The 25,629-nt window shown below is 55.5% G+C and overlaps 2 protein-coding genes across 2 annotated transcripts; one reads left to right on the forward strand and one right to left on the reverse strand.

The window, feature by feature from the left end:
- Positions 1-1,113: 1,113 nt before the first annotated feature.
- Positions 1,114-23,244, reverse strand: N7525_007659 (uncharacterized protein; the record flags this gene model as incomplete). Its single annotated transcript, XM_061214172.1, has 7 exons — positions 1,114-4,703; positions 4,769-11,315; positions 11,379-19,196; positions 19,258-21,473; positions 21,527-21,813; positions 21,872-22,608; positions 22,699-23,244. The coding sequence occupies 7 exons, from the start codon at positions 23,242-23,244 to the stop codon at positions 1,114-1,116; spliced, it is 21,741 nt and encodes a 7,246-aa protein (XP_061068603.1).
- An 897-nt stretch (positions 23,245-24,141) lies between these two features.
- Positions 24,142-25,554, forward strand: N7525_007660 (uncharacterized protein; the record flags this gene model as incomplete). The annotated part of the gene is made up of 1 exon (XM_002568066.1): positions 24,142-25,554. The coding sequence occupies one exon, from the start codon at positions 24,142-24,144 to the stop codon at positions 25,552-25,554; it is 1,413 nt and encodes a 470-aa protein (XP_002568112.1).
- Positions 25,555-25,629: the final 75 nt, after the last annotated feature.

Below are 25,629 nucleotides of genomic sequence, written 5' to 3' on the forward strand. Positions count from 1 at the left end.
AAAAGCGATCAGTACCCTAATACATACAACCATAATAATCAGCTTCTGTCTCGTACTCGCCATTCATTCCGGCTTTCGAACGTGTCTTGTATCAACAAGAATCGGCGACGAGTAGTCACCTGCATGGACGCTATATCAACCAGGAGGGCACAAGCACCAGATTTTGCTGCAGCTCCCCTCAACAAGGTCCTCATAGTCATGTCCCAGCTCTTCAGCCAGGATTTCGAGCATATTCTTTAGAACGTACAGAACCAGGAGCTCCATAACAGTTCAACTCTCTTTGAGTATAATACTGGTAGATGATATCTAGTAGCTTTACCGAGAAGTCCTTGCCAGGCCGGTCGAGAGACCTGTACACATCAATGGAAGTATAAACAACGAGCAGCATTTGACCTAAACGCAAATGGCTGGCTATCTAGGCCACGAAAGTTCGTTGGAGATGCCGAATACTCTTTGATCCAACTGGTTCTACAACCAAGTCTGGGACTTGGAATTTCTGCTCACGCCATCAAATGCGTAGGTCCCGTAAAAGAACATCCAGATACCCGAGTTGTCAGATATTAGATTCTGGCCCACAAAATGACGTTGGTTGTAAATTAAATCTTAACAGGACAAGCCAATGTCGGATCTTCACCTCCCGTAGAAGCCCCGGTTTTCCTACTAACGCCTTAGGGCTGGTGGCCAACCCCCCATAACTCTTCGACGCACTTCGGGCTACTACCTTCTTACCTTGATAGCACTCGTACATATCAAAACCATCTACGGACTTCACTGAGTAGCTACTGCATCAAGACATAGTCTTCAAGAGTAAGTTTACTTAATGAAAGTGGAAGGAGTCGAAGGAACAGTGGGGTGAGATGTACTGATTGATGAAGGCTCGTATTGGCTAACGTGGCTGGTACGCCGAACAAATACCAAAAAGATAGATAAAAAAGAAGTTCATGAGTGTGCTATGCTATAAATTCATATACAATGCAAAAAGTCAAGAATTTAAACTGAACACAACAAGTTTCACCTGCAGTAAGGAGAAAATCCAAAAACAAGGGATGAAAGAAAAGACACCAATTCGCCAAATAACAAAGACAAAATGAGCAAATGAATGCAGAGCCGCATTTACTGGAGCACCCGCACCATGGAATCCAGGGAAGAATGCTGCACTAGTGTCTCTAGGCGCACAGCACCACCAACACCGTGAGCTTGCAACTCACAGAGCAGCAGAGCCATGTGTACCAGATCTCCTCCCGCCTCAAAGAAGTCTACCTTGCCATCATCAATCCGAGAATCAATGGGAAGGATGGTACGCCACGCCTGCTGCACCGCCGCCCGGACGTTGGAGTTCGTAGTCGGCAGAGGGCTCTTCTCAAGCAATTCGCCAACTGGGCGCTCTACTCTACTGTGTAGAGGGAGCAGAGCCGGCGACTCCCCCTTTTCGTAAACGGGCGTCTTTTCCACCGGCAGGGCTGCCCACAAGCGCAGCAGACTGCCTAACTGCTCAATCAGCAACTCCGCCGCGAACGGCGTCATGAATGCCGATGAGGTGAGCAGATCTAGGGCAACGTAGCCATCGCCCGTGGGAGTCGACAACACTGAAACATCCGTGAGGTCGAGATCAGCGCCCATGAAACCAGGCTCATAGAGGGCGGTGGCATTGTCCTGGTCTAGCTGCAACGCACGGTCGGGCTCGATATTTTGATGCTGCACCACACTGCTGAAGTGAGACCAGCGCTGCCAGTCCGTGCAGTCACGTATGATTTGACGGAAGCCAAGGAACTCATGGGGTAAGTTTGCTACCTGTTGCTGCTGCTGTGCCAAAAGAAGTTCGAGCACTGTTTGACGTGCATCCAAGCGTGCGCGAACTGGCACTACATTCAAACAAGGACCCACGACAGTGTCAATGCTCGCCAAGGTCGCGGCAGAGCGATTGGCGGTTGTGTGTCCGAAGACGACATCGGTAGAGTCAGTCAGGCGTGCTAGCAGCACCGCCCAAGCAGATTTGAGGACCGTGGCTGTCGTGATGCCATACTGGGGTAGCGAAACCACTGGAACGTGGTGGCGGGTAACATGCAACACGCGCTCCGTGGCGTCGTCGCGCAGGCTGGGCTTGTTGTGCACGACAAAGCGGGTCTCTGGTGAACCGGCTAAAAGTTTGCGCCAGTGTGAGCGTGCAGCAGTAAGATCTGCTGGAGTAGTGTCTTGGAGGAATCGCGCAAAGGAGGGAGTAGAAAGCTGACTCTGGCCTTGGTAGGCACGCTGAAGGGACTCCCAGAGGGTTGGCAAAGACACACCGTCATATTGCGCGTGTGACAGGCGCATCAGCAGACGGTGTGACTGACCGTTTGGATGTACGGCCAGTACAAACCGTACATAGGGCTCGGACAGCTGGAAATCGTTGGCGATGCCCTTATCGTACAAGTCTTGAGTGAAGGCGGCGAGGTCGGCGGTAGTCTCAACGTCGAAGCAGGGCTGCAACTTGTGCAGAACCACCTGCCAGAAGTGGCCTGCGTGAGGTGCGAAGACCGTACGGAGAATGTCAAAGTGCTGAACCAAGAAGTAACAGGCCTGACGGAGGCGTTCGATGTCAGGAGTACCGGGACCATCGAAGTAAAACCAGTTCAGCATCCAGCGCGACTCGCTCAGATGGCCGACCAGTGCGACATCTTGGAAGTCCGTTGTATGCTGAATAGCAGCGATCTCGCTAGGAACAACACCTAGCCGCGGTGCCAAAACCTCAACCAGAGCGAGATCCAGCACGGGAGCTGTCGCAGTCGTCAACTTAGGCACCAGTGGTGGCGTCTCGGTCCCCGGGGTGGGTGGCATTTGGGTACTTAGATAGGCGGCTAGATCCGCCAGAATTGGGTGAGTGAAGAGATCGGCGACATTCAAACTGAGTTGCGAATTGCGAGCGAGACTGGCCAATTTCATGGCAACAATGGAATCTCCACCGAGGCCAAAGAAGGTGTCATCGGCGCCAATAATGGAGGCGTCGACAGCGAGAGCTTCGGCCCAGAGACCGGCCAACCTGCGCTCCATTAGAGTCTCGAGCGGGCGCTTGATTACACGGTCCTGGAGGGAGTAGGCTTGCAGCTGGGCGTCCGACAAAGTGTTTACGGCGCGGCCCAGCAGCTTGCGGTCTGTTTTGCCAGATGCATTTGTCGGAAGAAGTTGCAGAGGGATGAAAAGTGCCGGCTGCATGTAGGGCGGAAGCATCGCACGCAGCGCCGCTTGAAGGTTAACCAGTGTTTGTCGAAGCTCTGGCGTAAGGGCCCGCGCAATCGCTACGAGCTCCATGTCAGGCACGGGGCCAGACTCCTGGTAAATATAAGCCACCAGTACCTTCTGGCCATTGCGACTGGCGAGGGTCGCGCTGTCCACCATGGTGGAGTAGGCAGGCAGCAGAGTACGCATGTGGTGCTCGATCTCGCGCGGCTCGATGCGACGACCGTAGACCTTGACCTGGGTATCTGCGCGGCCGAGATATTCAATGCTACCGTCAGGGAAGTAGCGGGCGAGATCGCCAGTACGGTAGACAAGCGAGCATTCAGACCCAAGCTGCGTCTCAGTCATCCATGCAAGATCGCGACGGAAAGCGGCGTTACTGGCCTGCTCGTTTCTTAAGTATCCTCGGGACAGAATGGGACCCTCGATAAGCAGCTCGCCCACGCAGCCCAGCGGCGCTAAGCGATGCAGATTATCAGGCTCAGCGATCCACAGGCGACAACCGACAGGCAGACCGATGTTGGTACAGCGATCATCCGGCCGCTTGAAGGGACCGGCGGCACACCAGACTGAGGCTTCGCTGGGGCCATAGGCATTCATCAGGGTGGGCACGTGGCTAACCCAGGTGCGAAGATTGTCCTCTGTGGGACTCTCACCGCTGAGAACGAGCGTCTTCAGCGATGGTACCATTGAAGGCTGGACAAGATTGGCGACAGTAGGTGTGAGACAGGCCCAATTGGCACCGAGGCGACTAACGGCACCTGCTATGTCGTTGAGTCGGTCCTGCTCTGAGATTATACAAACCGTCGCACCAAGAACCAACGGCGCGAAAATCTCGGCATAACTGATGTCGAAGGTGTACGCGGCATACTGCAGCACCCGCGAGTTGGGGGTGAGGTTTAGCGCTGAGCTGAAGGCGACGATGCTGGTATGGATAGCGCAGTGGTCAATCACCACCGATTTGGGTTTACCAGTACTGCCTGAGGTGAAAGTCAGGTAGGCTGGCGATGTGGCGTCAACGACCGGCAGCGGTCGGTCACTTCTGGGACTGCTAGGCAGCTTAGACGCCATGGTGGAATCCACGACTAGCACATGGTCCACTGGCAGCATCGCCCCTATGTGCGCATGACGGGGTGCGGTAAGAATGTACTGCAATCCTGTGTCGATGGAAATCTCTGTGAGTCGCGCAGGCGGATGCTGGTGATCTAGATGAACGCAAATTCCGCCAGCCTTGAGCACGGCGAGGAGTGCCACAACAGCCCAGCAGGACTTGTCGAAAACCAAGCCAACTGGATCGCCAAGGGGCAGATTGAGATCGACGAGGACTTGAGCGAACTGCGATGAGAGGTGGTCGAGCTTACCGTAAGTGAGATGACCATCCCAAGCCTCAACGGCAGACCGATTCGGATAGGCGCGGGTTTGGGCACATATCTTATCATGCAGAGTGGAGGCAACCGGTTCCACGGGGGTCCCATCCACCGGCGCAGCTGGGCCAAATCAGACGGCCCTGTCAGCGTCAGATCAGAAAGAGGAGTTTTGCATGGCAGTTGACATAGCTGTTGAAGCAGATGCTCGAAGTGCTTCAGAAGCCAGTTCATCTGGGCTTGGGCAATGCGGGCGTCGTCATATTTCACTTCGACATTCAGATCGGCGTTCGTGCCCAGCTGGCATTCCACGATCAATGGATAAGTGTCAAAGTTTAAGTCAGCATCTGTGATAGCCTCAAGGCCGAGATCCGCAGCGGGAGCGTCGAGGGGAGGCTGAACAAAGAAGAGATGACCGACGTCGATCGACTCTGAGGCAGGCAGCAGCCGACGGATATGCTGAAGCCCGACTTGCTCGAAGGGTGTCATGGCCTGGGCCTGATCGTGAATGCGACGCAGGAAGGAGTCGATGTTATCCTCTTTAATAAGCCGAACGCGCACTGGAACAGTTGCGATGGTCGGGCCCATCATGTCGGCCACGCCCCGGAGAGGCACCGTGCGGCCCGACAGCACATGGCCGAAAATGACATCTTCAGAGAGCGTGTAGCGCTCCAGCAGGAGGGCCCATGCGGCTTTGAGAATGGTAGGGGCGCTGAAGGGGAAGGAAGAGGTAGAAGAGCGAAGTGGAAGGGAAATTGCGTAAGACTGCGAGCGATTGGGACGAGGAATCAGGGATGACGCCGTTGTAGCAAGGGGAGGAGGGGGGAATGGAGCGGGCAGATCACCATCCAGCTGCGTACGCCAGAAGCTATCGCGCGCGGTAGCATCAACGCTGCTGAGGTAGTGAATAAACTTGTTGTAAGGAACAACGGGCGGCAAGGCTGCTAGGCCATGGCGATAAATGGCCTCGGCTTCGTCAAACATGGCGGCTTCACTCCAGCCGTCATAGACGGCATGATGAGCTGTGTGCACAAGAGAGGGTCGTGGATCCTGGGTGGTGCCGGGAAGGAGGGCAAAGCGCATTAGTGCCTGGCCGTGGTGCATGGGAGTCATTTTATCGGCGGCGAGATACGCCTCCACCGAGTCGCCCGACTGCCACGCTATGCCTTCGTGCATTACTACCTGGAAGGATTGGGTGGCAATACTGGAGTAGATGATGCGCGTGCGCATGATAGTCTGACGGCGGGCGAGAAGCTCCCATGCCTGTTGGTATTTGTCGACATCCAGATTGAGAGGTAACCGGTAGACAGCACGCGAGACGTATGCGGTTTCGTCACGCGCCGTAAGTGCCATCAACGCCTCCTGAGATGGAGTGCATGGATAGATGTCCTCAATTGCATCGTCCAGGACCGCACATTGAGCCATCGCCTGAGCCATCACGTCGGAGACGTAATCGGGGGACACGAGGCTGAAGGGCACTGGCGCCGTGCTTTCTAGCGCCTGCATATCAGAAGCGCAATCCATCGCTGCGGCCATAGCGCCTAGCGTCGGGAAGTCCATGATATCGGCAACACTGAGCGGCATGCCTGCCTTGGTGGCCACGGCCACGGCCTTCATGGCAGCAATGGAGTCTCCACCTAGGTGGAAGAAGTGGTCCTCCACACCCGTAGCACTGACGCCCAACACATGGGCCCAAATGCCCGCCAACGCCTTCTCCATAGTTGTGGTGGGCGCCGTCTTTGCCACCTGCGTGAGGGCATATGCGCCCAGCTGCTCGGGCGTGAGCCCGTTACCGACCATGCGCAAGCTCTTGCGTTCTAACTTGCGCGACGGTGACAGTGGCATGTGTGAGACGGGGATGAAAAGTTGTGGCACCATATGGCGAGGCAGGTCCACCAACAGCCGGGCTTGCAACGCAAGGAAGCGTTCCGGTCGTCCATCCTCCAGCGGTAGCAAGAGATTCTCAACATCCTCTGAGACGGCATCGCTTTCACAAATGAATGCGGTCAGGATCTTAAGCCCGCTCCGCGTAGTGGGACTTAGAACCTCAACGGCCACCTGTTGGGAATCGTTCGTGAATGCGCCGCGGATGCGATGCTCGATTTCGCCTAGCTCGATACGCTGACCATGTAATTTGACCTGCGTATCTTTGCGGCCGATAAACTTGATGGTACCATCGGAATTGTATTTGACCAGATCGCCAGTGCGGTAGATGCGTCCACACTGGTAGGATTCGGGCCACCAGGTTGGTGCGGAGATGAAAGCGGCTGTCGTTTTGGCCGGCTCGTTCAGATAGCCTCGGGCAACGATGGGGCCCTCAATCAGAAGTTCACCGGCGGCGCCGATGGATACTAGGCGATCCACGTTTTCCGGATCGACGATCCAGGTGGTGCAGCCCAGGCCGCGCCCAATGTTACTGGGGTCACGGAGCGTGGCAGTGTTCACGTTGCAAGTGGATGAGACACAGCATTCACTCGGCCCGTAAGTGTTGATGATTTGTACCGCACCAGCCCAGCGCTGGATGACCTCTTTCGTGAGAGATTCGCCGCTCAGAGCCAGCGTCTTTAGCGATGGAATGCTGCTAGGGAGCAGCAGGTTGGCAACGGTGGGAGTAAGTTCTGTCCAGGTTACCTGGTATCGGGCCATCGCATCGGCCAGAGCATTCATACGCTCTGTCTCACTGGGCACACAGACACAGGCTCCCAGCATCAGGGAGCCGATAATTTCCTCGAAGCAGACATCGAAGGTGTAGGCGGCAAACTGGAAGGTGCGTGTGCCCGGGCCGATGCCCATGGCAGCACAGTGAGCCCGTAAGCCGGTGACAAGGGAGCGGTGTTCCAGGATGCTACCCTTTGGCTTACCAGTACTACCTGAGGTATAGACCACGAAAACAGCGTTGTCCGGCCGGACGCGGAGTCCTGGAGGCGCCAATGGGGGTAGCATCTGTAGGTATGCACCGTCAACTGGGAGCACGCCCTTGGGAGGAAGCAGTGTCGAAAGCATGGTTGACGATTCTGGATCGCAAAGGACCAAACTGGCATTCAGGTCGTTTAGTAGCAGCTGGATACGACTGCTGGGATGCTCCGGGTTGAGCATGCAGCCCACTCCTCCGACCTTCATGACGGCAAACATGGCGACAATGGTCCATGAGCATTTGTTGAAGCAAAGAGGGATGTTCATCTCCGGCTCAACGCCGCGTGCGAGCAACTCATTTGCCAGCCGATCCACCAGAACATTCAGTTCGCGATAGGTGAGCTTGACATCGAACGAGGAGACGGCTGGCGCATCAGGTTGCAGACGTACCTGCTCCTCAAACTGCTCGTGAACGGACGAATCAATGAAAGGGGGGTGATCAGCGTTCCAGGAAAGAATCTGGTCTAAATCCTCGTTGCTGATAGGGCCTACCGGGTCCATAGAATCATCCACGGTGTCCTCGGTGGTGGTGTCCTGCACAGCTTGGAATCGCTGAATGGTGCGCGCATATTGCTTGAGTACCATGTCCATCTCGCTGACTGAGATGAGGCAACTATCGAACTGTGCCTTGATCTCCACGCAGCTTTCCATCAGGTTACATTCCACTGTCAGGGGGTACGGGTCGGCCTGTTGGCTCTCCAATGTGACAGGTGTCAGACCCAAGAAGTCGGACTCATCCATCGGCGCGCTTCCAGGCTGGATGAGGAGCAAATTCTGGAATTCGACAGCCTCACGAGCCTGCTCACCCATGCGTCGGATGTTCTGCAGCCCAGTATGCTCAAAGGGAATCATGTCGATGGACTGCATATGCACGGCCCGGAGGAAATGAGCCGGCGACTGGCCCTCGCGAACATGGACGTGGATGGGGACTGTGGCAATTGTCGGACCCAGCACCTGGTTGATTCCGGCCAAAGCGGCATTTCGACCAGACAGTGTCGCTCCGAAGCTCACATGCTCCGAGTCTGTCAGATGCGACAGCACAACCGCCCAGGCTGCACGCAGCACAGTCGGGAGCGTGATGTCAGACGGGTTGCGGGTCACAGGAACCGAGTGCGTCTGGACCTGATTTGGAGACACCTGGTAACTGCGCGTGGGCAGGAGTGGGAAGGTTGCAGCGGGGGTTGCACACTGCGCTGTCCAGAATTCAGTGGCCGAGGCCGGACTGATGCTTTGTATATAGTCAATGAACCGATTGTAGGGGACCTCAGGCAACGCAATCTCTTTGTTATATTCCGCAGAGACCTGCTTAGCCAAGATGGACATGGTCAGACCGTCGTAGACTGCGTGGTGCGCAGTCCAGACAAAGTATCGGAGGCCTGAACCCTCCAAGACCGTGAAGCGCGCCAGGGGCCGGCCGTAGGTCATGGACTCGGCTGCGTCTTGGGCCAGGAATGTTGTCAGATCAGTTCCCGTTCCCCACACAATGGGATTCTGCAGCAATATCTGGAAGGCACCGTCAGCAGTGGCAATGATCCGGGTGCGCAGAATGGTGCTGCGGGCGACGACTGCCGCCCAGGATGCCTGGAAACGCGACATGTCGACATTCTTTGGCAATTGGAAAACCTCCTGGACCACGTAGGCCGTGGGATCTTGGCTGGTCAAAACCATAAGTCCCTCCTGGAGCGGCGTACAGGGGTATATATCCTCGATTGCCGTGGGCTCGACCTGGCACTTCTGCGCGGCCTCGGAGATGAGAAGCGCAGAATCTAGTGCAGTAGGGAGCAGAGAGAACGGCTTCAACGGTCGATCCTCATGCGGAGCCAGAAGGCGCAATTCTTGAGCCATACCGGCCAGAGTGGGCTGCTGGAAGATTCCATTCATCGTCAGTGCCAGGCCTTGACTTCTGGCAGCGGCGATGATACGCATGGCTCCAATAGAATCTCCTCCCAACCGGAAGAAAGTGTCAGTAGGACGAAGAGCACCACGATCTGGCAGACCCAAGACATCTGCCCAGAGATCGCGGAGGAGCAGCTCGTTTGCCGTGAAGTGGGCGATCGTCTTTGCGGAAACAAGACGGTAGGACTCCAGCTCCGGCTGCGAGAGGCCAGCTACCAACCGATCCAAGGCTGCGCGGTGGACCTTGTGATCCGCCGTCAGAGCAAGGCCGTTAAGTGGGAAGACAAAAGCGGGCGACACAGCCTCAGGCGCATGTTCCTTGAGCGATGATATCAACGACATGAACTGTTGCCGCTGCACGTCTGACATCACCAGTAGGGCAGGGGTCGCCTGAATTTTTTGGTTACACTCGACATGGAACATAGCTACTTCTTCAATGGATCCACGGCGGAGGATGGAAAGTACTGCGTGCTGTGTAATTGGGAGAGTTGATTGCACCTGCTGTTCGAGGAGGGCTAGACTCGACGAAATTTCGCTGGTGACCCCGAGATGCTGCACCAAGGACAGCTGGTGTTCTGATGTCCATCGGCCGAGGTCACCTGTACGGCATAAGGGAGTGCCAGGCAGCCACGGGGCATCCAGAAGTCGATCTTTGCGGCCCCGGAGATAGCCCCGGGGCACCACTGGACCGTCCACCAGAACCTCTCCAACACAATCCGCCGGCGCCAGCGCTGCAGGATTGAATGGGCAGCGGATCCACATCCGCCCGATATTCGACGCAGGAAGGAGCTGCAGAGCAACACTGCCAGCTGGAGAACCAGAGAGCGATAGCCAAATCGGCGATTGAATCAATTCGTGTGGATGAATTAACCTGATGTCGCACCATTTTGCGAGCAAAGCAGGAGAAATCTCTCCCTCCGCCACCAGAAGAGTCTGCAGAGATGGCACTTGAGCCGGATAGGTTAGGGCGGCCTCAGTGGGAGTTGTAATGGCCCAATTGGCCTGGGAGCTGCACATGGCCTCAGAAAAGCTGGCACCCTCAGCGGGAACGATGATTGTACTGCCGTTGATCAAGGAATACAGCGTCTCCACTATGTATAAAGGCGAGGTTGCGGCGCTAAACTGCAACACCCGGGCATCGGCGCCGAGCCCAGCCACTAGTCCCAGCAGTGAGGCGACAGTACTGACCGTGCGATGCGTCAGAAGTGCCCAGTCTGCGCCGTCCTGAATGGCTACCGCTACTGTATCAGGAGATAAGCAGTTCGGCGGCGCGAAGACCGGGGACGCATCGTCCCAAACGGCCATCGCACCCGCATCGACAATTACCGGAGTGAGAGATGGCTCATCGAAATCGGTAGCATGTTCCCTGCCACATAAGACTACACTGGCTTGCACAGCCGAAAATGTCTCCTGTCGACTGTCGGAGCTGGCCAGCGGGTCCAGGAAGAGCGAGGTCGCGCCCGCCTTGAGGACGGCCAGCATAGCCACTAGAGCCCAGGGCGAGCGCGAGAAGCTGAGAAGAACTGTGTCTCCCGGTTGCACGGCCAGACCCTGCAAGTCACAGGCCAGAGCACTTGTCATACGATCGAGTTCGTGATACGTGAGTTTGACCTGGCCATCTGTGGATTGCATCGCGACAGACATGGGATGCTGCTCTGCGTGTTTGGCGATGAGCTCCAACACTGTAGCTTCTACTGCCGTTGGTGTACGCTCGGGAGACATCTCTGGCAAAGTGCTTATTCCTGGGTAGGCCATATTCAAGTTCGATAGAAGCTGGTCCGAGCTAGTGGTGATGGCGAGCAGCACGTTAGTGAAGTTCTGCAGCAGGCTGTCGGCCTGAGTTCCATTAAGCATGGATGTGCGGTAGCTGAGATGAATCTCCACGCCCAAGGCTAAGCCAGTGGTAATGTTGAGATCGACATCATACTGCAGAACAGCGGTTAGCACAATGTGGAAGGAGAGGGTGACCTCAAGACTGGATCAACTTACCTCTGTTGGATCAACTTGATCGACAATCTGGAACTCTACTTGTGGAGTTGGACCATCAACCGGCTCGCGCTGGAGTGAGAGAATGGTGTTGAACAAAGCTGCCTCACTTTTACCCAAGGCGTGCTGGATCGAGGCCAGAGAGGTCTGCTGATGGGGCAGACTGTCTATGTAATCGGACCGGACTGCCTGAAGCAGGTCGCGCACTGACACTGCATCACCGACATGCAGTCTGCATACCAGGAGGTTGATAAATGGCCCGATGGCGTCATAGATGCCCTCCATTGGAATGTCGCGACCAGAGGCCATGTATCCGAAGCAGACATCTGACCTGCCTGTGTATGCACGCAGAACGAGGCCCCAAGCCGCCTGGAACAAATTGCTGAGTGTGAGGTCCTGGGACTCACAGAATCTTTGGAGTTGGCCATCTGCGTCGATGTGAATAGTCTGCGACTGGAAAGCCGCCGCGGGCAACTCAGTGGGCTGCAAGTCGGGGAAGTGGCAGGGCTCCAAATCAGCCAGCCGTGCGGTCCAGTACGCCAGGGCATCTTCTGGTGACCGCGAGGCAATGTAGGCCATGTAGTCGCTATAGAGCGGACCGGGAGTGGTAGGAAGGGTGTTCTCGTAAGCCGAAATGAAATCACGGACGAGCAGTGCCATGGAGGTACCATCGATAAGCGCGTGGCTTACCTCCAGTTGGCAGTAAACTACCCCAGAGGCTTCACAGATGGTCAGTCGATGTGCGGGGACTGGCTGGTGGTAGTCTGGGGCGGCCTGTCGCCCAATGAATGAGACCACATCGCCATCAGTGCCTTGATAGACAAGTCGCTGAACCTGCGGTGCGTGGGAACAAAGTACCAGTTGGTCATAGCCCCCAGCACCGTTCAGCGACTCGACGAAGACGGTGCGAAGCAGGGAATGACGATCCACAGTGCGTTGCCAGGCCTGCAGCAGGCGTGGCACATCCACGGGGCTAATATCAGCACGCGGAACAATCTCAAAGAGCTGGCGCACCTCGTAAGTTCCAGGTTCGCGAGCCTGACTTATGAGGATACCTTGCTGAATTGGCGAACAAGGATATATGTCTTCGATCGCAGACTGTGGGAGGCCAATAGTGGGAAGAGTCGTCGTGGTCAGCGTCGTCAGGTCTTGGTAATTGATTTGTAGGAGTGGGAAATCGCTGATGGAGTATTCGACGTCACTAGCCGCGAGCTCGGTCAACGCAGAGGAAAGAATCGTCTTGTAGCTCTGCACCCATTGTCGGATTCGATCCTGATGGTGGATGATGCTGTTGAAGAAGAACGAGACAGTGAGACGTCCGCGGGAGACGGCAGCACCGATATCGAAGACAGCCAGCCGGCCCATCGTGTCCCCGATATTCTTTATGGAATCACCTGCTAGGAGCGGCTCTTCTTGTAATAGAGCCTCCTCGCGCTCGGTATGCTGTGACTGACCCAGGTAATTAAAGCATATCTCCATAATGCGGTGATGTGCGAATTTCTCGCGGCTGTCAGCATTGAAATGGCGACGAGTGTTGTATGCAAAGCCATTGTCCTTGAAAGCGCGACGCGCATCCTTAGTGCGCTTGACTGTATGCTTGATGCTCTCATGCTGGCGCACACGACGATAGATGGGGTAGAAAGTAGTGAACCACCCGACTGTTTCGGAGAGATCAATTGAAGGCTCCCACGGTTCTCGACCGTGGCTTTCGCTGAATATAGCGGGCATTGTGCGGTCGGGGAACGACTCAACGAAAGATTGCTGCAGGGCAGCAATAAGCAAGTCGATCGGCTCAGTGCGGAGCGCCGTGTTGGCAGTGGTCAGCAGGAGAGCAGTAGTTGCTGCATCGAGTGTGAACTGCAGCTCCTCACCACCCTCCCACGTCGGCAGCCGCTTCAAGCCCCAGTATTCCAAATTCGCTGAAGGGAGGGCAATTGGCAGGTCGGATGAGGTCGTCAGGCGTTCAGAATACTGACGCTGTTCCCGGACCCAGTTTTGATACGGCATTCTGGATGGGCTCTGAGAGCCAGGGGAGAGTAGCAGCAACTCCAATTGGCCTAGAATGATGTGCCATGATACTACATCGACGATCAGATGGTGTGCGATGAAGGATATTAATTGTCCATGCTGGTCTGGCAGCATGAAATTGTCGACCACGAAGATGGGACCATGCTCGATATCGATACGGCGCTGAGAAGTCATAATAATCTCCATCATCGCCGCACGGTTGGCCACTTGGTGGCTGACCACCGGAGCTGAATCGTGGGCTGGGCTCTGCACCAGCTGAACCCATTGACCATCAGCCTGCTGACTGAATCGGGCTCGCAGCATCGCATGGCTGGCCACCAGCTGCGTAATAGCCCGAGAGAGATCTGAGTGCGAAATAGAACGTGTCGCACGCATCAACACACTTTGGTTGTAGTGGTGATTCTGCTCTCCCTCACCTCGCGCCACCTCTTCGAAGTATAGCTGTTGGATTGGGGACAGTTCAAAGGGCACATCATACTGCTCCTCGCGAAGCACAGCACAGTGCGTGGCGGTGATAGCGCGGGTGGCAACGGCGGCGAGAGACTTCGCTTGTAAAATATCCTGAACGCTAAGCTCGATATCGTTTGCGCGGCAGCGTGAGACAACCTGCATGGCCGTGATCGAGTCTCCGCCCAGACTAAGGAAGGAACGATTCATACCTATGGATTCGATGGGCAAGTTGAGAACATGGCTCCAAACCTTCGCCATCTGCTTCTCCAGCTCCGTAGTTGGTAGATGCACAGTTGGCGCTGTAATGTTCACTACAGTGTGGTAGGTCCCATCGGACATGTTGGCCACCCAGCGCGAGATTGGCATCCGGTTGACCTTGCGAGATGCTGTCAATGGAATAGAGTCCAGGACAAGCCAGGTAGTTGGGACCATGTAGGGTGGCAGCGCTGCGCCTAGCTCTTCCTGCACCTGCTCGATCTGCGGCTGTGCTTGGGACTGTAGAGCGTCAGGAATAAGCGCAACGCGATCTCCCTCGACCGCAACGGGTTGCAAATCTGTCAGCGCAATCACAGCCACTAGCTTGCCCTGACAGGGACCAGTTTTGGGCAACATGACCATGCCGGCTTCAACCTGAGAACGGGAGCGCAGGTGGAACTCAATCTCGCCCAGTTCAATCCGCTGGCCATGGTGTTTGACCTGACTGTCTTTCCGTCCAGCGATGTTGAGTGTGCCATCCGCGTTGTATCGCACCAAGTCGCCGGTGCAGTAGAACTTGTATTGTGGTTCTTCCTTACCGTGGAGCCAGGGCGGATTCTCAATGAACGCGGCCGTTGTCTTATCTGGCTCATTGAGATAGCCACGCGAGACATTGGGACCTTCAATGAGCAGCTCTCCCACACAACCAATGGGAGCCAATCGGTTATGGTCCTGGGTATCCACCACCCAGTACCGACAACCAACTCCACGGCCGATGTTTGCTGGCGACACGGTGGCGCTCGGGTTGGCATGCGAGGCCCAGATAGTGCATTCTGCTGGCCCATACGAGTCGATCAAATTAACCTGGCTCACCCATTGATCTACCAAGCTCTGCGAGACTGCTTCCCCTCCTAGAACGAGCGTCTGCAGGTCGGGCACGTCGTGGGGATCGAGCAAAGCCGCCACCGTGGGCGCCATGAATGTCCAGGTGATTCGCATGCGGTTGATGGTGGCCGCCAGATCGTTAATGCGGTCGTGCTCTGTTGGAATGCAGAGTGTGCTGCCTTTCATGAGCGTGATAAAGACCTCTCCCATGCTGACATCGAAACTGAACGAGGCAAACTGCAGCACACGTTGATCGGAGCCAGTGAAACCAAGGCCCTCACCATGCTGGATAGCCACAGTACATACACTATTGTGTTGCACTATGATGCCCTTGGGCTTTCCACTACTACCAGAGGTGAAAATGACGAAAATCGGATTTGTAGGCTGAATGGACGGTAGTGGCAGAAACGTTTCTGTGAGCTCTGACAGGCCAGTGATCAGGGCTTCACTGATACCAACCACTGTGGTGTCCACTGAAGCAAAAAGTCCAACGAGCTCCGGCGAGGCCAACACCACCGATGAGGCTGTGTCCGCAATCACTCCCTCCAATCGTGAGATGGGATGATCCGGATTCAACATCACGCAGCCTCCGCCGCATTTCACCACCGCCAGCATGGTGACAATTGTCCACCGGGACTTTTCGAAGCACAGTGGTACAAGTGACTCTGGCTGAATTGAGTAGTTGGCCGAAAGCCAGTGGGCCAGTTGCGATGATTTTTGTTCGAGCTCGCCGTAGGTGAGCGATCCATCCCATGCTTCGATGGCAGTATGATCCGGCCGAAGCTGGGCCTGCTTCGCGATCTCATCATGCACACACTTGTTTTCAGATTTGGCGGGGATCGCATTCCATTCCCATATTTGTTGTTCATCTTCGCGACTGAATACGTCAATATCCCGGAGAAGACGACTGGGTTCCAGCTGTGTGAGTTGGCCGAGGACGTGTTCGAAATGACCAAGCAGGCGCTGTGTCTGATCTGTACATAGGACAGCATCGTCGAAGCGAGCTTCGAGATGCACCTGTTTGTCTGCCAGGTTGCACTCAACCACCAATGCATACGGATCAAAGCGGGTCATGTCAGTGGGAACTTTGACCAACTCGGTGAGCCCCTTCGCCTCGTCCGTATGAGGCTGCACGACAAACAAATTGGTAAATTCGGTGGCCGCGGCCGCGGCCGGACTGATTCGACGTATCATTTGCAGTCCTGCATGCTGGTGACGCATCATCTCGACATTCTGATCCTGCTGCTGCTGCAAGAATGTCTGGACCGGCATCTCGCCATCCAGATGGACATTGATGGGCAATGTCGTAATAGTTGGACCCACCACGTGCTCAATGCCTGGAACTGGCACATCTCTACCAGACAGAGTCAGACCATACAATACATCTTCCGCGTCCAAATAACGCGCGAGCACAATAGACCACGCCGCCCGCAGCAGGATGGCGAGGGTTAAATTTGATCCTTGCGGAACAGCAGCCGAGATTGTGCGGTAGCAGGTTACCTTGGCAGCCGGCTGATAAGCTGCTGAGGGCAAGCGAGGGAAAGTAGCCGGAGGCTCTTGGGGCACAAGTGATGCCCAGAAATTGCGGGAAGCATTCTGGTCGGAGTTCTGGATGAATTGGACGAATTGGGCATAAGATGGAGTTATGGTGGGTGACAAATCTTGTGTGTAAAGCTGTGCCAGCTGATCTAACAGCAGTTCAACGGTCCAGCCGTCAAACAAGGCATGATGTGAAGTCCAGATAAAAACAGTCGACTCCCCCTCCGAAATTAGAGCGTAATGACTCAGTGGCGCACCTGCAACCACCGACAGCGCCTGAATACGCGTCAGGTAATCGCTGCTGGATGGCGCTTGCTCCCACTGTAGGCAGGAGGCGGACGGGGTCAAGACCACCTGATGCGAGGTCGCATCGATGGTGACCAACCGTGTGCGCAGAATGGGATGGGTATTGACGAGCACCTGCCAGGCCTTCTGAAAGCGTGCCACATCGAAACCGGCGGGCAAGCGGAAGGCTGTGGGGGCAACATATGCACCATTGTGGGTTGTCGACATGAGAAACACACCTTCCTGAAGAGGAGTAGCAGGATAGACGTCTTCGATTGCGTCGCTCGAAACCGAGCACTGTCTGGCTGCATCGGCCAGCAAGCCTTCCCGCTGGATAGGATCAATCGGCAGCAAAGAGAAGGGAGCGTAAATGGCTGGCTCAGCAGCTTTAGGAAGTCCGACACATTCTGCCATGTCTAATAGTTCGGGATGCCCGAAAATGTCGGCCACGCTGAGCACGAAGCCGGCGTGCCTTGCGGCTGCCACCAGCTTCATAGCGCCAATGGAGTCTCCGCCCAAGCGGAAGAAACTATCGTGGCGACCCACGGACTCGGGGTCTTTGCGCAAAACCTTGGCCCAAAGGTCTCGCAAGCACTGCTCTTGCGGACTCTGCGGTGCAGCTTTAGCACCTTGCGCTAGCGCATACATCTCCAACTGCTCGGCGGAGAGACATTGGACAGCGCGGCGCAAGGCAATGCGGTCGACCTTTCCTGAGATGGTCATGGGGATGTGGGAGATGGGAATGAACAGGCTGGGCACCATGTAGCTTGGAAGTGTCTCAGCCAGGTTCTTTTCTAAGGTGCGCAGCTGTTCGGTGACGTCGGAAGCCAAAGGCACGAAGAGCGGTCCTTTGTCCACGGACGGGGCATCGAGATAGAGAAATGCCACAAGCGTCTGTGGTGGCAGCACGACGGAGTCAACAGTGATGTGTAGTGCTCCCGGCATGCTCCCGAGGATGGCGTGTTCAATCTCGCCTAGCTCAACCCGCTGCCCGCGGATTTTGATTTGAGTGTCCTTGCGACCGATAAATCGTAGCTGTCCGTCAGGGTAGTATCGTACCAGATCACTGGTTTTGTAGAAACGCCGTGGCTCCCCTGTTGCTTTCTTGGGCAGCCACATAGGGTCTTCCAAGTAGGCCGCTTCCGTCTTGGCGGGCTCGTTGAGATAGCCCCGTGTCACTAGGGGCCCTTCTATAATGAGCTCTCCAGTGCAACCCACAGGCATGAGTTTATTGGTGTTTTCTGGGTGCGTCACCCACAGCCGCGTACCGACGGCGTGGCCCAGATTTGCGGGATCACTGGCCGCGGTGAGCGGGTCGGTTCCCATGCTGTAGATGGTGCACTCCGTTGGACCATAGACAATGCGAATGTCGATAGCCTCTGTCCAGCGGGAAATGTCCTCTCGTGAGATGGCCTCCCCTCCCAGGATGACCTTTCGCAGGGTAGGCACCGTCTCGGGAGACAGCAGACTCAGCACGCGGGGAGTCAGGAATGCCCAGTTGACGCGTAGTCGATTGATGGCACCAGCGAGATCATCGACTCTGTCCTTCTCGTGGGGAATGCAGACCGTTCCACCACCTACGAGCGTGGTGAATGTGTCTGATACACTGGCATCGAAAGCGTAGGCCGAAAATTGAAGAACGCGGGCAGACGGGTCGCATCCCCATTCAGTCCCGTGGGCGAGAATACTAGTGATCAGAGAGCGGTGCTCGAGTACAATGCCCTTAGGCTTGCCAGTACTGCCGGATGTGAAAGACACGAATGCCGGGTGGCAGGGCTGTGCCTGGGGCAACTGCGCATTCGGTTGCGGATCCGGCAGCTGCGCTAAGAAGGCTTCATCGATGATCACGATGTGTTCAATGAGGCCCTCTACGACAGGTACGTGTTGCGCTGCCACGACCGCGATGTGTGATGCGCAATTCTCAACGATATCCTGGATTCGGGTTCGGGGATGGGCTGCACTCAATCCCACGCCAGCACTGCCGGACTTCATGATGGCCAACATGGTGACTGTAGCCAATTTAGACTTCGCGAAGCAGTGAGGAATGAGTACCTCAGGACCCGCCCCGAGGTGAGCCAGGTGGTACGCCAGCTTCTCCGACAGATGGTTTAGCTCGGCGTAGGTGTATTCTCCGTCCCAAGCACAGACCGCCTGTGCGTCTGGCCGCTGCAATACCTGGGCGTAGAAGTACTCATGCACAACGCCGAGTGCAGCGACAGGTTCCTTGTGGTTCCAACCGAAAATCTGGTAGCGGTCTTGCTCGGTAAAAAGGTCGATTGCGGTGGGAGAAGACTGAGCGTGCATGAGGATGCTCGAAATGGCACCCGCGAAAGTGTTGGCCAGATTGGTCGCATCGCCATCCGATAGCAGCGAAGACCAGTAACCAATATCAATCTTGACGGTTTCTTTGCCAACATGAATGGCGACGGCGAGATCAAACTAGTATTTGTTAGCAGAGAAGTCGTGAACCACCATACAACCAACGCGAATGAACACTGACATCTGTTGGATCACCTTCTTCAAGGGGCCGGAACGAGAGTGACTCTCCATACGGCTGGTCAGATACATCTCTTTGTACTGATACAATGCTGTTGAATAGAGGCATGCCCGCAAGGTCCAAATTGTGCTGGATCTGGGCCAGTGACGTGTGTTGATGAGGCAGAGCATCGAAATACTCATTCTGCATCGAAGCAACAGTGTCGAGGACAGTGTCTTGCTGAGCTAGCCGTACGCGACACACCAGCATGTTGATAAAAGCTCCCACCGCGCGCTCAATGCCCACAACTGGAACATCTCTGCCTGCGGCAATGTAACCAAAGCAGACATCTTCGGCTCCCGTGTAGGTATGCAAAACCAATGCCCAGGCTGTCTGCAGCACGTTTGCTAAAGTGAGTCCATGGTTCTCTGAGAATCGAGACAGTGCAGAAGCATCTGTGAATGGCACCGGCACGGAACGGATCTGCTTGGGGCTGCCCTCTGCTGGATACAAGGGTACAATGGTCGGCTGCACACCGTCCAGATATTTTGTCCAGTATTGGAGTGATTTGCTGGCAGTCTCCGGCGCATGAATAAAATTGATATAGTCGCTGAATAGTGCGGGCGGCGCCGAGAAGGAGTGGTCATCGAAGGCCTGCGCAAGTTCGTGGAGGATAACCTCAGTAGAGCCTCCGTCAACCAAGGCGTGGTTGATCTCGACTTTAACAAAGACATTATCACCAGCCGCACGGCAAATGGTCAAACGATGCTGAGGCTGCGCAGCCTGGTATGTTGGTAAAGGCAGGGCTTGAAGAAACTTGATAACGACGTGCTCATCGTGCTCGTCCAAAAGTTCGTGAATCCGGATGCAGGCCGGAGCTTGCTTAAGCACAATCTGTTGGAAACGACCAGCTGTGTCGACGAAGATCGTTCGAAGCATCTGGTGCCGATCTACCACTGCCTGCCAGGCCTTTTGCAGACGATCGACAGTGGTGAATGCATCTCGGGTAGACTCTACTCGCAGCACCCGACGGACTTCGTAGGTGCCTGGAAACTTGACTTGACTAAGTAGAATGCCGTCCTGCATGGGCGAGCAACCGTAAATATCCTCTACCTGGTTGCGACTGGCCAAGCCTGCCGCTTCTAGAAGAGTATTGTCCACGGTCGCGGCCCGCTGGGCCGGGTCAGAATTGGTCTTGTTCTCAGAATTCTCTTTTCCCTCTTGAGATGAGTCTGCAGGCGCCTGAGTTGCCCGTGCGGCCATTTCAATGATGTTAGCAGCGCGCAAGACATCCGGGACCGAAACGACCAGCTGCTGCTTACGGCAACGGGCCACGATCTTCAAGGCAGTCAGGGAGTCACCGCCAAGGGCGATGAAAGATCGGGTAGTCTTGAGCTCTGCGGCAGGGATGCCCATTTCTTCCGCCCATATCTGCTGCATTTGCAATTCCACATCGGTCAAAAGACAAGTCTCAGGCGCATCATCACTCACACCGGCAATCTCGCGGTAGATCTCGTCGGACATCTCATGCAGCCATTGGGTCATTGAAACGACGTGGACTTTGCCTGATGTTGTGAAGGGCAGTGCGGCCAGCACCACCCAGAAGGTTGGTACCATGTATGCTGGGAGATGTGCGGCCAGTTGCGCGGTTATTTCTGGCAATAAGAGACGCGCAAGCTGCGACTCCTCCACAGGTAAACTATGGACACTGGTGTCACGCGGACCATCATAGGGGAAATCATGCAGCGATAGGACGCCAACCAGTCGACCTTGACAGGGACCCTCTTTAGGCAGCAAAACCAGGGAATGTCGGACGTGCGAATTTTCCGACAGTCGCTGTTCGATCTCGCCGAGCTCCAGGCGTTGTCCGTTGAGCTTTACCTGGCGATCTTTGCGGCCGATGAAGTTGATAGTACCATCACTGTTCTGACGAACAAGGTCTCCTGTCTTATACAGCCGGAAAGCCGGCGGCGACCGGGGCAGGAGGGCAGAAAAGGCAGGAACCTCGTCTAAAAAGACTGCAGCTGTTTTGACAGGCTCATGAAGATAGCCCCGCGCGACAATGGGGCCCTGGATTACGAGTTCACCAACGGCACCGATGGGAACAAGTCGGTCATGATCGTCGGGATGCACCACCCAGCACAAAGCGCCGTATCCAACGCCAATGTTAGCTGGATCAGACGTGAGTGACAATGGCTCGTTGATGGTCGCTGCGACGGAGCATTCACTGGGACCATAACCTAAGGAAGTTGTTAGTGGAGAGTTCAATTGAGCCCAAAGGAAGAAAAATCACCGTTGATCAGATGCAACTTGTCGGCCCATGTTGTCACATCTATGCGCCCCAGACCTTCTCCACCAAGGGCGAGCGTCTTCAGGGTAGGCACCGAGGCCGGGTCAACCAGACGCACCAAAGAGGGCGTCATGAATGTCCAGGAGATCTGGAGGTAATTGACAATGTGGGCGATCCCAAGTGCCGCCTGTTCATCGTCGCAGAAACAAATACAGGCACCGGTAGTCAGCGTGGTAAAGATTTCCAGCATGCTGACGTCGAATGTGTAGGGCGTCATTTGCAGCACCCGGCTGGAGGGGGAGGATTTGGCCGGCCTGTACGTGTTGTGCGGCGGCTGTTAGGAAGGACTCGTGCTCGACTACACATCCCTTGGGAGTACCGGTACTGCCTGAGGTAAAGATGATATAAAGGGCATTATGCGGCGTAACGGTGACAATGGGGGCCTCCGTCGCCGTCGGTAGCTGTTCGAGGGCATCTTCGGAGACGGTCACAACAGGAAATTCGCTGTCCCAGAGACCAGCATGCTGGACTGAGCTCAGCACTAACGGGGCTTGCAGCTGAGCGAGCAGTCCTCGTAAGCGCGTTTGTGGCTGTTTGGCATCCAGGTTGACGATGACGCCACCGGCCTTGACGACGGCAATCATGGTAACAATCGCCCACTTCGACTTCTCGAAGAATAATGGCACTGATATTTCTGGGCCGACTCCAAGTTGAACCAAGTGCTGCGCCAGGCGATTTGAATACGTTTGCAAGTCGCCGTAGGTCATACGACCATCGGCTCCTTCGATAGCCATGGCGTCAGGTCGCGCCTGGGCTGTCTCATCCACGAGGTTGTGAAGACAGCGTGAGACCACTGCGGGCGCCGTTTGATTCCACTGGGAGATCTGCTGCAGCCCTTGTGGACTCATCATACTGACCTCGGCGATTGAGAGATCAGGTTGCCGAATAATTTGTCCGAGCACATGGCTCAGGGTCGTCGCGCAGTGATGGGCCTGTGCCGCGGGAAGCATGTGGGTGGGAAATTGTAAAAAAATCCCCAAGTGATCGGGGGTTGCTGTCGCCTGGACGGCAATGTAATCTCCAGTCTGTTTGAATAATTTAATATCTTCTTTCACTGCAATTCTATCCGCTAACGCCGACTGGATTACCAAATTCCGACTTCAGATTGCACGCACCTCTTCCCACTCTGGGGCATTGCTGTCCGATAACAGCACTACGCTGTTGAATGCTGGATGGCCTTCCACAGCCGTCCGCTTCTGCAATTCGGACAAGCTTGTCGTCGACGGCACTGCCATGCTCGTGTGCACCTGCTGTTCAGCCTCCGCCAAGGTCTGCTGTACTGTTCGTCCGCCGTCAATCACGGTCTCAGACAAGCCGACGTAGGGCACCCCGGCCACGTATCGAACAAACAGGACATTGACCGCCTCGGTGTCGGCGTACGCCGCGAGCACCAAAGACCAAGCAACGTTCAACACACTCATGAGCGTCAATCCGCGGGGCGTGCAGAAGCCTGCCAGGGCTGCGGACGAGATGTCCGACCGCAACTCCAGGGCAATTCGTGTCTGGCCAACTCTGCCACCCACTGGTGGCACGGCCAGTTGTTCATCATCTAGAATAATTCCGTCAGTCAAAAGGGGAAACAGGGATGTACCTGCTTTGAGCTCGAATGGCAGCTCAACATGGTCAAGTTCCATGGAAGGTTGTTCGCCGTAGTCGCCCATGGTGAATTAGAAGTGCTTTTGTGTATGTGATAGTGATTGATACGACTCGTATAGGAGCCGTGGAATGTGCGGCGAATGAATGCTAAAGGTGTTGGATGGGATAGGTAGTCCAACAACGAAGCTTCACTGAGAGCGCGAGAGTGTAGGGCAGAATGACGGACGGGACTTGCGCAGTCAGAAAGTCTGGGAGACGCTATCTCTTGAACAGATTACTACTTCGCGATATGCCCACGACTTTTTGGCATTCGCGATCGCATACTTCCGTGCAGGAACCGACCACAATCCACCAATAAGGTTGTGTGGGGGCTATCGCGCAACCTGGCAGTCACTAGAGGAGGCTTGCCTGGATCGGACAATGCCTTTCGCTCATCCGGAGTCTCGCTTGGCATCAGTAATACACTAGTCATACAATCTGTAGCCGCTTAGGGCTAGACCAAGGGGCCACATGGGCACCACGTTTCTGACTCTGGGCGCTGCAAGGGGCGGAAAAGCTGTATGGTGAGGTACAAGGTCACAGATACGGTTAGGTCGACGCTAATTTTCGACTAAATTCTGACGTCTCACCTAGCGGCTGATCGTGCAGTAGTTGGGTGGAGCACGATCGTGCTTAGCTCACCGTACAGCATGCACGGGCACGGGTAGATCTGCCATTCCCTGCTTACCCTCTTTGTGGGTTTGCTGTCACGGTCAGGCCGGGGGTCAAGGGAAAGCAAGATGCGCCATATTTCGTGATGACAATCGTGCAGAGTGCGCAAAACCCGAGGCGAGCACGACTGCCATTACCAGCACCCGACTAGTATAAGCCCAGCTCGACGAATCCTCTGGCTACTCAGCCCCTAGCTTATCTGCAATCGGCCAGCTTACCTTGGCCATTGGTGTCGAGGTAATTGTTCCACTATGCTGGCCCCATTGCTGGGTCGTTGCGGGCTCCCCACTCGCGCTAGCTGGGGCTATCTCTCTGTCCAGCCTTCGAGAGGGCAGCGGTTCTGCATGCATACCAATCGTGGGATAATAACCCAAATGTTACGTCTCATTGACTCCACACAGCACATACAGCAGTATCTCGGCCAGTTTCACCCTTCACAGGGCAAATCTCTGGCCGTAATCGCGCTCGGGCCGAACTCACTCTCTCCGCCGCGAACCGCCGTGCGCGAGCAGCTCGAACAGCTTGCCGACTCACTAGCATTCCTACGCAGAGTCGGTCTGTTTCCTGTTGTCGTACATGGTGAGTTAGACCTGGATCTTCCGTCCATATCGAGAGTGGAGGGGCCCAGCGATCAGCCGAATCGACTATGTCGCATCCGCACGACGAACTACCAGCTCAGCGCGCTCCTGGAGCAGCAGGATGTCGAGACACGGCCCATCTCCTCTGGTATATTTACGTCCGTCTCTGAATCTGACGGCACAATGTCCTACCATCAGGGTCATGTGACAGATGTTGCCACCCAGGGAATCAAGTCCGCTATCCATAATGGCTATATACCGGTCGTGGCAGCATTGGGCACTTCATCTGCAGAGTCTCGCACGTATGCGCTGGACACCCATGATGCCGTTGCGCAATTGGCGCGAGTACTGCAACCGTTGCGTAGTATTTTCCTCGTTCGCGACGCCTCTCCCTCCTCCTTGTCGGCACTCATCGCTACTTCTCCCGCGATGCACGATCTAGCGCGCGAACTCAGGCCTCATGCCAGTATCATGCTGGGGGAGGCCACGGCCTTGCGCAGCACCATCTTTCCTGATCCCGCGCTCTGGACGGTACTGCGTAATCCACGGATCGTCCAGTCTGCCACCTCTCTCCAGGATTTCCCTTCACGAGAGGCCCTTCGCACCGCCCTTCAGCGTCACGTCATCTCCAATGGGGCCATTGACATCAATGCACTCCTAACGCAGCTTGAGACCCGAGACTTCATCGCTTACTTTGACCACGACCCGATCTCGCCAGCACCAGAACAGACAGTCAATAACCTCGCGCTCGTTTTCACGCAAGCATCGTTCCCATGGCAATTTGCTCCATCGCTGCCATCGGGTGATGCGGAGGCATATGCCCCACGCTCCATGGCCACATCCGTCGAACAGCACAGTATCATCGGAAACATATCAGAGCTCGCCTTGTTTTCCATCTCCCACTTGGATTGGCATAATGGCGTGGCTGAGCGATTCTGGGACCGCATTCGGGAGGACCACGTTTCGCTCTGGGGCTCCATGGCGGAGACCGATCCCAGTCTATCGTGGTGGCTCACTCGATCCTCCGGGCGTATTAAGCGACAGCTGGAGGAAAAGATTTACATGTGGTATGGGCCCGTCACTTGACCGTGTAGAAGGCGGCTGGGCTGTTCAACCTGGACTTTTTTTATTTCATGATGGCTTAGAGGATCGAGGTTGATA

The sequence above is a fragment of the Penicillium rubens genome (assembly GCF_028828025.1).
Source record: "Penicillium rubens strain IBT 27055 chromosome Unknown utg000003l_segment0_segment0, whole genome shotgun sequence".
Classification (NCBI taxonomy): Eukaryota; Fungi; Ascomycota; class Eurotiomycetes; order Eurotiales; family Aspergillaceae; genus Penicillium; species Penicillium rubens.